This window comes from Trachemys scripta, chromosome 12 (genome assembly GCF_013100865.1).
Source record: "Trachemys scripta elegans isolate TJP31775 chromosome 12, CAS_Tse_1.0, whole genome shotgun sequence".
Classification (NCBI taxonomy): domain Eukaryota; kingdom Metazoa; phylum Chordata; order Testudines; family Emydidae; genus Trachemys; species Trachemys scripta.
The window spans coordinates 11,077,014-11,089,647 of NC_048309.1; the positions used below are offsets into that span (position 1 = coordinate 11,077,014).

The following is a 12,634-nucleotide window of genomic DNA, read 5'->3' on the forward strand; positions in this document are numbered from 1 at the left end:
ACAAAAACTAATAAAAGCAACTTTACTCATAAATTGTTTAAAATGTTTTAAGTTTTCAGAGACATTCGGAGGCATGGCCATTAAACAAGTTGTGGCCTGAGGACACCAACACACTCTTCTGGCTTTCTTCTTTAGCCATAAATCATCTGTGCCAGCAAAGTCAATTTTGATGGATAAGGTGCGTGACAGTTGCTCAGTGTACCAGCAAAAAAACAAAACAAAAAACAAACAAACCCCACAACTCTTCCACCCCCCTGTCCCCAAACAGACCAACATTAACGCTTATCTGCCATCATTACCCTGCAATGCTGGCTTGTGTTTAAAATTGCACTTGTGAGGCTGCCTCTGCTTTTAGAACAGCCACAATGTTCCAATGGCCACAGCCACCCAAACATTTGCATTCAGTCTCTCTTTAGTCCAGGTTCTTCCTGATACATCCTACAAAGCCATGAAAGTGAATTCCTCAGGCATCATATTTATCCCATGTCTTTTAAAAGACAACTCTCCCTTTCAGAATGCTTCCTGTGTTGATCAGTCATTTTGGTTAACAGAAGTTGAAGAGTTTCAGAAGGCTTCCATTAGTTACTGGTCCCCTAAAGAGCAAAGCTGTAGCTTTTTAAATCCTTGTACAATCATGTCCCGTCCTACCTTGCTGATCTCACTACTACCTACCTTCTTCCTCTGCACTGCTTCCAACCAGTCTTGCACTTGCAAAAAATGGAGACTATAATTGCTTTGCCCCTACCATATGGAACAGGCTTGACTCTGGTCTATCTTCACATCCTGTCTAAAGATGCACCTCTTCCTATTTTTGTCGGCTGTTCTGCAAGAAGTCTCCACAGAAACACATACATACACAGAGGACACGTTGGGATTTTACTTGACCTGCAAGGGTAGCACTGGAAAATTCTGCTCATCTGCACAACGTAGGGCAGAGGCAACCATTTGATAGATAAGTAAATATCTATTAGCATTTTGATTATGGCAAGGGAGGAAAAGTAGACGGCAGCAAAAATCTACCAACCCCAAACACTTCCCCCTTCTCCCCCCCCCACCCTGATTTAGGAACAACAAAGAAATAGAAAGGGAAGCCATCTTTTTAAGTGCTTCAGGGTTCAGAGGTGTGTGAATAAGCTTCAATCTATTGCACATTTTAGCCCCTTTAATCTATTAATCTGATGGCTTCTGAAACTGGAATCCAACTAAGATTATATGGGTAGTTGACTGAAAAGAATAGGTCATCTACATATCATGCTTGAATACAGTGAATATACATGCCCTATAGTTAGTATTATTATTATTATTACTGCCTTATAGTAATAATACTATTAATAGTATTATTACTATTACTAATATTACTGCCTTAGAGTGTCACTTTGTATAAATTCTCAGGGTTACTGACTACTGAGTCCAATTACTGGAGTCTAAAAACAGCAGAGGATACCTAGTAAATAAACAGACTGACAATGTGGTTATTCTAAACATCAGTATTCCATCAAATGTGCTTCTCTGGAGATTGGGGCTGGAGACTAAAATGGGGCTGGAGGAAACAGCGTTGAGGTAAGGCTAGCAATTTCCTGCTGCTATACATAAGCTTCATCAAAGTGACTAACTGCAGGTCCTTAAAAAAAAAAAAAAAAAAAAATTAATTGACCGACAAAAGTAACTAAATGAACTTTAATCTCTGGGCTTTATTTAATTTTTTTTTTTTTTTTTTTTTAAGATGCTACATGGTCAAACAGGATTGGTCTTTTTACGGCATAGAACTAGTTTACTACTAATTTTTTTTGCTAGATAGACTTATTTATTTACATACAAAAACAGTTTCCTGACTGCTGTTTCCCCAATGTTTAAGTGATCAAAACTTTAACAATTACATAGTGCCCAAAACATGAGGAGGCAGAAGAATCTCGCATCACTACAGCAGTAATTTTTTAGTTCTATCCACTGGTTTTAGAACAGGTGCCTTTTTATACCATAGTATTAGTCAATATGTGACAATAAGGAAACATGAGATGAAATACATTAAATAAGTTAAATATGCATTAAACATCTCTGAATAACATTTCAATTCAACTAAATGAACCAACAGCAATGTAGCTTGGTCCCTTTAAGAGAACAAGGCATTGACCTTTATTCCAAATGAGTGTCATACCAGTCAATATATGCCTCTTAATGATGCCTAGCACATTCAGTGCTGCCACATAAATTAATAGTGAGAAGCTGAAAAGAATTGTAAGTGCCAATAAATTGTTAATTTGCACAGAGTTGAAGATACTGACAAACTGTTAACTTTATGAGCAGAATGGTGGATCAACATATTTTATAGAAGTTATCAACCCCTCCTGCCTAACCCAGCTCCAAACATCCAAAAGGGCCAGCTCCAGCAGTGGAAGAATAATTCTTTGTTTTTTAAAATGGACAGGGGGACAGCAACGTGTACCAAGGTCTAAGAATGTTTAAAATGACATTTACAATATGCCATTGTAGTGTTAACTCATGATTTTTTTCCTCATCACTTAATAAAGAACATTCTTTATCATTCTTTCACTCATTGTACATTTTAAACTTTCAAGAGGATTACGTTATGTTATATTTGTGCAGGGGTAATTTAAAGGCAAGACCTGTGAGATGTCATACATTAATTTTTTTAAAACATTGTTATGAATAAATTTAATCCAATGATATGGCAGAACCATCAAGCCAATTTACAATCCTCAGCATGCTGCCTCTACAAGGCTATTTTCCCTATAATTACACCAACGATAAAGAACAAAACCACCAGAGCAAGTAGTCTAGTGCTGAGCCCTTCCTCCTTGACAGCAGTTGCAGATGCAGATATTGGGTTGTTCGTCTGGGGAGCCTTCCTCATCCGCAGACCATCTTCTTCCTACAGGAAGGAATCCTAATGATTAGTTTTGACCAAAAAAAGCTGCATTAAAAACAAACAAAACAAAACCACCAAAACCCCCAAGACCCTATTGTTAACTAAGCCTATTAGAGGAGTTTCTTTGGAAAGGCATGCAATTTTGATGCAGAAGTATGACAACTTGTCTCCATTCTATTCCTACCAGTCCATTTGAATGGGGATTAAAAAAAAATCATTCAAGAAGTATCCCACAAATATATATGGACAGGGGGACAGCAACTTTGAGGGCCTGATTTTCAGTACTGTGCACACAAGTAAGTTGTGCAAATCTGAACACTATCTTGCTCTTATGAAGATGCCAATCACGAATGGAATAACTGAATTATGAAGTAGCAATTTTTCTCAGGTACTTAAGCAAAGTATTTCCATCTTGACTTTCCATATACATGCTAATCTTAAATGACATCTCACTGATACTACTGGGAATTACTGGCACACGTTGTCCTACAATCTTCTCCGTGCTCTTGATCTAAGAAGAATCAGGTTAGTGACTGGATGAGATACCTGTATTACAGCTGCTGATGGAGGAGCTTTCATTTTAATTGGATACAGTATTCATTACTTCCTGACCTAACAGCTGTGTACCATGTCAGAAAGACTGTATTCAGGGGTGGATAAAGCGAGCCCTTTGTGCCCAGACCATTCAAGTATCAGAAGGCTGGTGTTAGGCTGTAGTTGAAGGTCTCTAACACTGTTCATGGAATTACAAAAGGCGTGAGTGTCAAATAGTTGCAACATGGAAGTAGACTCAAGTTTGGGAAAATAAAATTAAGCTATTCTTTCAAAAGGGCATTTTTTAAAAATTAAAATAAAATTCCTAAAACTTCAAAAATTCAGAGCAAATTGGACATTTTCTTACTTTTGACTTATGTTTTTTGCATTTGCTCATTCCAACAGGGCGTTCAGTCTACAGCACTGCTCCTTAGAGCTGTGGAGTTTTGCTTTTCTTTTCTTTTTTTTTTTTTTAAACTAGAGTCTTTATACCACTTACTATTTGCCAAATGAAGCAGGTCACAGATAGTTAAACGTTTTATACATCATGTCTTAGGCACTGAAGGCCAGATTCTCAGACAAGTTAGACACCCAATTTGCATGCACAATTAGGTTAAGTAGGAGCTACTCTGCACACAGTTATGCATCTACTGTATGTTGGAAGATCTGGAACATAGTATAATCTGTTATACTGAGGTACCAATAACTGCTGCAAAATCTGACAGTTATGAAGGGAATTTCCGAAGGCAGGCCTAATACTAGTCATGGAAATCACAATATGGATCTACGTTCATCTTAAAAAAAGAAAATGGAGAGAGAAAACTATTATGAAGGCTGGTGGACACGAGGACTAAGAATATGTATTAAGGTTTCAAAACTCTACAAGACTTTAACAGAACACTTTGCAAACGTTTGCAGAGACCATCTGTGCTGCGAGCCTTCAATATGCTGTACTGAAGAATATTGCTTTACTGCTACATGTGGACAGTCCAGATCCACAAAGGAAAATAAATGAACAAACCAAGTTCTGACCCATGTAACCCTGGCCTGCCACGTTGCACACTATCCTCTGATATTGGCTTCAATCTTCAGTGATTCTTCATGGGTCTTTGGTTAAAGCAAAAATCAGATCAGCTTTCCCCTTATAATTGAAATAACTTAAAAGAAAGGCTCAGCATAGCAGTATGAAAAGTCCATAGTAAGATGCACACTTAACTTTAAGTTCTATGAGAAATGTATTTAAGAAAGATTTATTTTTGAAAATCATATAGCATTTCAGACAGTCATCTTGTGAGACCTGGGCAAAGCGAGGGCATAATGAGAGACTTAACCAGCATCTAGCATGCTTTAAGAGACATAAAAAGGAGGAAAAACAAAACAGATTTTAAATGGTAAAGATTTATTTCACACTTAAATGAATATTAAAGCAGGATGAACGTACAATCTCTTTCAATGTAGCTGTGTCCCATATTACTATTTTCAGCTTTATAGCTACTTCTAGGCCTAAATCTAGAAAGTAATTAAAAACGGATTTTAAAAAAGTACTTCAAAACAGTGACAAGTGGCTCTTATATACTGAGCTTTCATATTGCTGGGCTGGGGAAGGCACGAACCAGTGGTCCCCTTGCACTTTGGCTAACAGTTTAAAGTATGCCTTTTAATAGCTTTGGACATTATGAGTGGGATTTCCAAAAGTGCTCAGTATTGGCCTAACTCTGTTCCTGCTGAACTCCGTTTTAAAACTCCCAACTGATGTAGATGGGAGCAGATTTTGCCCAATGTGAACTGCTTTTGAAAATTCCACCCTAAATTCCTCTACAAAAAAAATAAAAAGAGGGGAGAAGAAAATTAATCATTTTGGGTCACTGTCACTTCACTTTGCCAGGCTGTATGCTTCAGACGTCAGCCCATGCCCCAAGAGTGCATGGATTTATGCACTTCATTTTGATTGCAAAAACTAAATTTGCAGATAAGAATGTGTTCTCCTTACATGTGTAACTAATGCTTAAGTACCATGGCCCATGCAACCACTCCCACCCACAAAAAGGGCTTCAAACTCAAATGGGCAGAACTCAAAAGAAAAATCTTTACCTTAAACTGTTTATTCTCCTCCCGTAACCTCTGAACTTCTACTTGAAGCCTCTTATATTCTTCCATTACTTTCTTAACTTCAGTGTCATCCAAGGAAGAACTTATTGATTTAGACATTACAGAGGATTCTGTCTTTGCAGTTGTGGATATAATTTTATTTATTTCTACATCATGCTGTCAAAAAAAGGACAGTGATCTTAGGGTGATTATTAAAAAAAGAAAAAAACCACACCTTATATTGAGAGAACTATTAGATAACTACTCTGCATCCCTGAACTGTGCCTATCTTAAAAAAAAAAAAAAAAAAAAAAAAAAAAAAAGCTTAAATTTTCTTTCTGCAGCCTTTATTTCCATTTCCTGGTTTAGGGTAAAAGTCAGAGCAGCAGCAGCAGCAAATCACAGACAGGGAGATCCCTAGACCAGGACTCTGTCTCTCACACAATGAGGGTGGGGTGGAGGGGGCTGGGACACTCACGTTCTGATTTGCTGTTTGCTCTCCCTCCCCCACCGCCCCAATTCACTAACAGAACCTGTTTAGGAGGCATTAGTGCCACCATGAGTCTGAGCAGAAGGGAAGCATGGAGAGCACAGAATGGCAAATGGCTGCTTTATATACATGCTGAGGAGCTGGGGCAGCATCTCTGCCCAAGCTGCACCTGGTCCATTGCCAGAAAGCCACCTCTTTACCCTGCTGTACATCTGAACACCCTCACTACCCTCAGGTGGCCACCACTTCTCTACCCTCCTATACTTCTGTAGTGTAGAAGGGGGAAACCACCCTTCAAGCCAGTTTAGAGAACAGGAGTTGATATTTTAAACAACACTCATTTGTAATAAGGACGTAGGTGGAGAAACAATTCCCTATTTGCCATTCCAAATAGGGGCCTGAACAGAAGGATCTCAGGGATTTCTTCCCACACCCTTCCCTTTGAACTTCTTGCATATTCTGAACTTTGGTACACAGAGCCAAGCCCTCGTGAAAAGCACAAATACTGGTAAAAGCCTTGTCACAAGGAATACAGGTTATACGAATAAAGAATAGGATCTTGTTGCTACTTATGGTCTATTTTGTCCTAATGAGTTTTAGGGATTAAAGAAAAACCAAAACTGCAACTTCACGATGATGTTCAGACATATCAGGTTGCAAGTTTCACATAAATACAGGGCCATATTTCCCCGACCTCCCAAAGACTGTGCATACAAAAGTGCATTGGCCTGACACATGTGTACATAAATCTGAGTGTGAATGTGCATAATGTAATAATCTGCATGTGCAGACCCCACAAGTCTGGTCCACAGGTGCACAGAAAGAGGTATAAAAGCGATCACAGAAGGCGGGCTAATTGCAGGGCTTATTACAAATACATAATTGTAATTGCACTAGCTTGAATGCAACGGAGAACAGTCTGCTCTTGTGCTTTCTGTACATGAGGTGAATGCACTGGATACACATTAATAGGCAGATCTTAATTCATCAATTCTGCATTTGAGGAGACTTATTTCCATCATGAATTAATCAGTATCTTCTCTGCCCCAACAAGAAACAACACAGCTCAGCTCCCAATCAGCAGGGATCACATGCCACAATTGCCATCTTTGCACTTAAAAATAGAAGGCTAGCCAAGGGGTCAATACACCATTTCACTCTCAGGAAACCCCATCAGATCAGGAAGAAGGTAAACTGGAAGGGCAACACGTGGAAGCTTGTACTGCTGACGCTTGTGTTGTATCTGCTCTGGGGATAAACAGAGGACTTCAGGGATATCAAACAGCACCTTTAACAAGGTGTGTTTTTTTTTTTTTTTTAAATGACATCTTTCATTAAGGAACAAAGATAAACCCCAAATCCACTGAGAAATAATTTTAGTAGTTTTGCTGCACTTCTGTTGTGCAAATTAACCTCTAGTTGGATTAAGCAGCACAAAGATTCTAATTAGTGTGTTTTTCCCCCAAAGGGGATGTTATAGGGTTGCTTATAGAGTTGGTCTGTATGATCATGCATTTTTATATGTTCTAGCTGTGGTATTAAGTTAAATCGCCCACCACATTGTTGAAAATACTCACAGGTTTATCATTTTCTGCTGGTAGCTCAAATACACATCTAAGTTTAGAATCCATGAGTTCTTCTGGTTTTGCTTCTTTCCACTAAAAATTTAAAAATAATCCAGTCACAATCAGGCTTATGGAAAAGGTAATGTAATTTGATTTCTTGTTGCACTGTCTGGTTCAGAAAAAAAACGCTTGGTTTAAAAGTACTGGGTGTTTATCAGATCAAGGCTTTCAACAACAAGTGTTTTACTTCCACTCCGCCAAGCATATAATTCTTAAGGTGATACTTGTTAAAACTATCCTGAAAGAGATAGGAAGGTACAAAATAGGACTCTCTAGAGGTGCTGTAAAAATTGATGGCATTCAGAAATTTATATTGAGAATTTGTACAAAAATGAAAACTACCTGTAATACACTAATTTGCTCTAGAGGGTCAGATGCACAAACACTTCTCAGGGATATCTACAGTCTAGATCAAACACAAGAGATGCAAGGAGAAGGCTCAGAAGAAAGGTGAAGTTACCAAAAACAAATAATCCAATTCAGGAATATTAGTATTCTTACAAATGCACAGGCTGTACGGATTGAACAACAATTTATTAACAATATCAGTGATTTGTTTTCTAGTTTATTTCAAACGGGGTGTTAAAATCCCTTTTAGAACTGTGTCCATTTCCTCAAAATAAGAACCGATTTCCCATTGTTCACTGGTAAATTTAATTTCATGTTGTGATGGGGGTGTTTACACCACAGCAGAAGGGAAGGGGTTAAAAGCAACCTAGGGAGGCTGTGCAGGGAGCAGCCAAATTGTGGAAAGGCCACATGGAGCAGCCAATCAGGGCCCTGCAGGCTTACATAAAAGGAGCTGTAGGGCAAGAGACAGTCAGTTGATGCAGGGTGCCTGAGGAGAGAGGACGGTGTTCCTAGCTGGCTGCAGGAAAGCAGCACATTGTACAGAGCAGTTGCTGGCAGGGACTGAGGGAAGCAAAGAAGGTGCTCCTGGCTGGAAGCCCTCAGAAGAAGGTGAAGAAGCTGCTAGTGCCTTGGGAAAGCGGCCCAGAGAATTGAAGCAGCTCTGGCAGATAAGTTAAGAAGAGGCAGCAGGAGGCTACTATCCCACAGGATCCAGAACCCAGAGTAGTGCCTGAGTCTGGGTCCCCCCCCATTCGCCATTGGGGAAGTGGCTGCACTATAGAACTGGGAGATACTCACTCTTCCCCTCCTCCCCCCCAGAAGGGGGAAAAACACAGATAGTGACATGACTGGAGGGCTAGTTCATGAAAAGGACCTGTCTCAGCCCAGGAACCACAGCATACACTTCTGCAACACTTTATGTTCAGGGTTACAAATCAGAAGTTCTTGCCTGATATAAATGATAACCCATAACTGAAGTGGCTGGCTCACAAGAATGCTTTCTAGCTAGGAAGGTCCACAATTGTGTGTGTGGAGTGTTCACACACTTCTCTTCTCCTTTAATGTATTTTTGTTAGTGAGATAGATATTTTAGATTGGGATGAGTAAACTTTTTGGCCCGAGGGCCACATAGGGGTGCGAAACTGTATAGAGGGCCGGGTAGGGAAGACTGTGCCCCCCAAACAGCTTGACCCCCGCCCCCATCCAACCCCTCCTACTTTCTGCCCCTCAACTGCCCCTCTCAGCACCCCCCACCCATTCAACCCCCCCTGCTCCCTGTCCCCTGACTGCCTTGCCCCCTATCCACACCCCTGTCCCGACAGGCCCCTGGATCCCACCTCCTATCCAATCCCCCTGTCCCCCCGGCCTCTCCCTGAACCTCTGCCCCATCCCAACCGCCCCCTGCTCCCTGTCCCCTGACTGCCCCCCAGGACTCCCTGCCCCATATCCAATCCCCTGACCATGCCACTCAGAGCAGCATGTCTGGAGGCGCGCCTCCTGGCCAGAGTCAGGCGTGCTGCCCAGCATGAGCGTGCAGCCTGCTGCCCAGAGTGCCACCCACGCGGTGGCATGGCTGTGGGGGAGGGGCCGGGGGCTAGCCTCCCTGGCTGGGGGCACAGGGGCCGGGCAGGACAGTCCCACGGGCCAGATGTGGCCTGCGAGCCATAGTTTGCCCACCTCTGTTTTAGATAATCAGCACATCTCAACACCCAGCAGATTGTGGCCCACCCGCATACAGTCTGAGTAAGGATTTGACCCAGGTAAATAGCTGAATTGTTCTGTCACTTTTCTGTTGAAATTCTCTTTTGAAATTGTTGGTTGGCTGTTAAGTGTTGAAAGCTTTAGAGGACTCTTGAAATCTGTCACATCTGTTTATCCAGAATAGGAAGATATCTGTACTGTGGTAACATACTGAAGGACTGAGGGAGTACTGGAGGAAGAAAAAGTTATGTTGGCCTGGAGAGTTCTGGAAAATTGAAACACCCCTATAGGCTCCAAGGTGTGGAGATAAATTTCTGATGATATAAAATAGTGCATAAAAATGGAAGTTAGAGATTGAAAGAGAGCTATTTGACTGATTAGTAAATCTCTCTGCCAATGCAGGAATGTTTCTAACCAGGTAGAGGCTATTCTTTCATCTAGCCTCCTTTTAAATCGTGCTAAACCAAGGGGCTTCAATGACTTCCTTTGGAAGCATGAGTTCTGGAGTGCTTAAAAGGTTTAGAGCCTGTGAAACCATCCAAGAGGGTGACATTGCAGACACGAGTAAAATTATGTGACAGTAAGTCATCTGTATGGTTTTCTGGCCAGTCTAATAAAGACAATTTAAGATCAACCTAGTTATCGTCACAGAACTACACACAAATCTGTTCTGTTCTACTATGCGATTTCTACTTGTCAAAAGGGTTAGCCTGTCTGCACTGCAAACCCACCACACCCTCACAGAAACAGAGGATGGGAAAAGAGACATCAGTTTCTCAAATAATATAGAAAAGGGAGTACTTTTCAATGGAACCACTACAAAAACCCTATGACAATGAGCATGCTCTCGTTTAGCTAGCAAAACCACCACTGCATTCAAAAAGAATCAATAAGTACCTTTATAGGGTTTTATTTTCTTTTAACAGTTTACTAGGTCATGAAATCAAATGTGTAACAAGATGGGATGTGTACCTGCCATTTATTTTTATATAATTTTTAAAAAGTGTACTATTAAAAAAAGGCTCAACTAAGGAGATATTTACAAAAATCCTCCTTTTCTTAAAGAAAAAGGAGAGACTTGCAGTCATGACTGGAATTAGTTTAAATCTGCTGTCCCTTCAGATGCATTTTTTCGTAGGTGAGTTTATATAAAATATAGGCTTAATTTAAGTGGACAAGAGTTTAAAAGCAGGTGGATAGTGAAAAAGTATATTCCACAAAAACTATGTTAAATAGCTAGAAGTTTGTGCAACAAAATATGTTTTCAATAAAAAGTACATAGGTGAAAACCACTAAAAGTAGCCTGTGTCAAATGTTTAGTAAAGTAATAAAAGTAAGGGTGGAGATGGGTTCAACAGTGAGACTCTTACGATTACAGGAAGTGCCATCAGTGGAGAGACAAGAATACCAGTGAGTTTTTAACTGTCAGTGCTGCTTGCTTGGCTACTTTAAGGAAGCTTGGAAAGAAGCAAACAATCTTATTGCTATATCCTTTGTCCTTCCTCACCCCAGCCTCTACCTACCTCCGTTTTCCTCATTTATAACCCATTTAATGCTGTACTGTAAGATCTCTGGGGTAAGGGCCACATAAGGGCAAATAAACAAGGGAAAGGATAAAGAAAACTCTACAATATTAGAAAAGATCCTGGTTTCCACCGGAAAGGCGGAGGCTGGTCTAGGGAAGTCCTACTATACATTCAGGAGGATTGAGAGACTCTGGCTTGAGGGAAATGTTTCATAGAGCACAGGAGATGCAAAACAAAAATTAGACCATTAGCCTTGTAGCTCCCCCCCCCTTTTTTTTTTAATTTGGACCCAGCCTTGTGTCCTACCACTGACAGAGCAGCTACCATCTGTTTCTGAGGAAGACAAGTCTTCCCATAGTGCACCGATCCAATTCTGCAATGCTGAGACTTCTCGAAGAAGAAATATGGGGGTGAGGGTAGATGTCATCACCCTTTAGGAGTTGTAGGGAAAACCATGAAGTTCATTAAGTCAACCTACAAGCAATGCTAGAAAAACCTGATTCTGTTCCTCTTTAAGATGTTCTCTTTATAAAATTATACAAATAAAAGGACACAGTCTCTATAAATTAGTTTCAATACTTACTACTGCTTCCATATCTGAAGTATCAGTTGGAGCAAACATAGACTGTACCATAAACTTGTGTTTACTTTTCTCGTTAGGGTCGTAATCGAAAGGTTGTAGCATCACTGCAAGAAAAAAAAAGTTACATTAGAATCACTAATGATTCCCCATGACTATATGGTGTCTTGAGTAATATACAAGGTTAAACTGAATTCTAAGTTGCATGCCCTTATGCTGAAATACATTGCATAGATCTGGCTGAAATTCTGAATTCAAAATTAAATCAGTAATTTGTGAAAGTTCAGACTCCTCAAACCAAAATTTATATTTAAGAATCACAGCAACTTTCTGTACAAAACCCCAGAAGAATAATGATAGTAACTTGTACACATCAGGAAAATATATGTTTTATATATGGGAGGTGGAAAGATGTGGAAAAGAGCATCTAGAACGAAGTAATGACCGTGCATTCTGATTACTCATACGCCGTATTGCTGACGGGTCTGAAAGAAAACTGCACAGAGCCAGACTAAGACAGAAGGCTGTTTTAGAGGTTGAGATTAAAGTTTAAAGACGCAGGTTCTCTTTGGAATGCTTAGAAGTCTCGGGATGCTATTTTACAGCAGAGATTTTTCACATTAAAAATGTTATATAAATTTTATTTGTTGTAATTTATAGCACAATCTTCCTCAAAACTACAGAAAGGCTTAATCAACTTTGAAATAAGTGCAGTTAGAATTACATTATAATGCCAAAATTAATGTATTTGAGAACTGATTGTGGAGAATGGGGACCATATCTGCCCTGAAATGTCCCATTCTCCCCCTTGCATTAAAATTTTAATCTGCTAGAGTAATCCAGTGCTCACAT

At 40.0% G+C, this 12,634-nt stretch overlaps 1 protein-coding gene across 2 annotated transcripts in view; it reads right to left on the reverse strand.

The window, feature by feature from the left end:
* Positions 1–1,699: 1,699 nt before the first annotated feature.
* VAPB (VAMP associated protein B and C) overlaps positions 1,700–12,634 on the reverse strand; it is a 43,741-nt gene continuing 32,806 nt past the window's right edge. Inside the window, exons 3-6 of one of the 2 annotated variants that reach the window (XM_034786962.1) lie at positions 11,786–11,889; positions 7,577–7,657; positions 5,513–5,686; positions 1,700–2,890 (exon numbers count right to left, since the gene is read on the reverse strand). In XM_034786962.1, coding sequence (XP_034642853.1) covers positions 2,732–2,890; positions 5,513–5,686; positions 7,577–7,657; positions 11,786–11,889 — 518 coding nt within the window. In that variant the 3' untranslated portion in view covers positions 1,700–2,731. The remainder of the gene's footprint in view (positions 2,891–5,512; positions 5,687–7,576; positions 7,658–11,785; positions 11,890–12,634) is intronic. The other variant, XM_034786963.1, reaches the window with a different exon arrangement.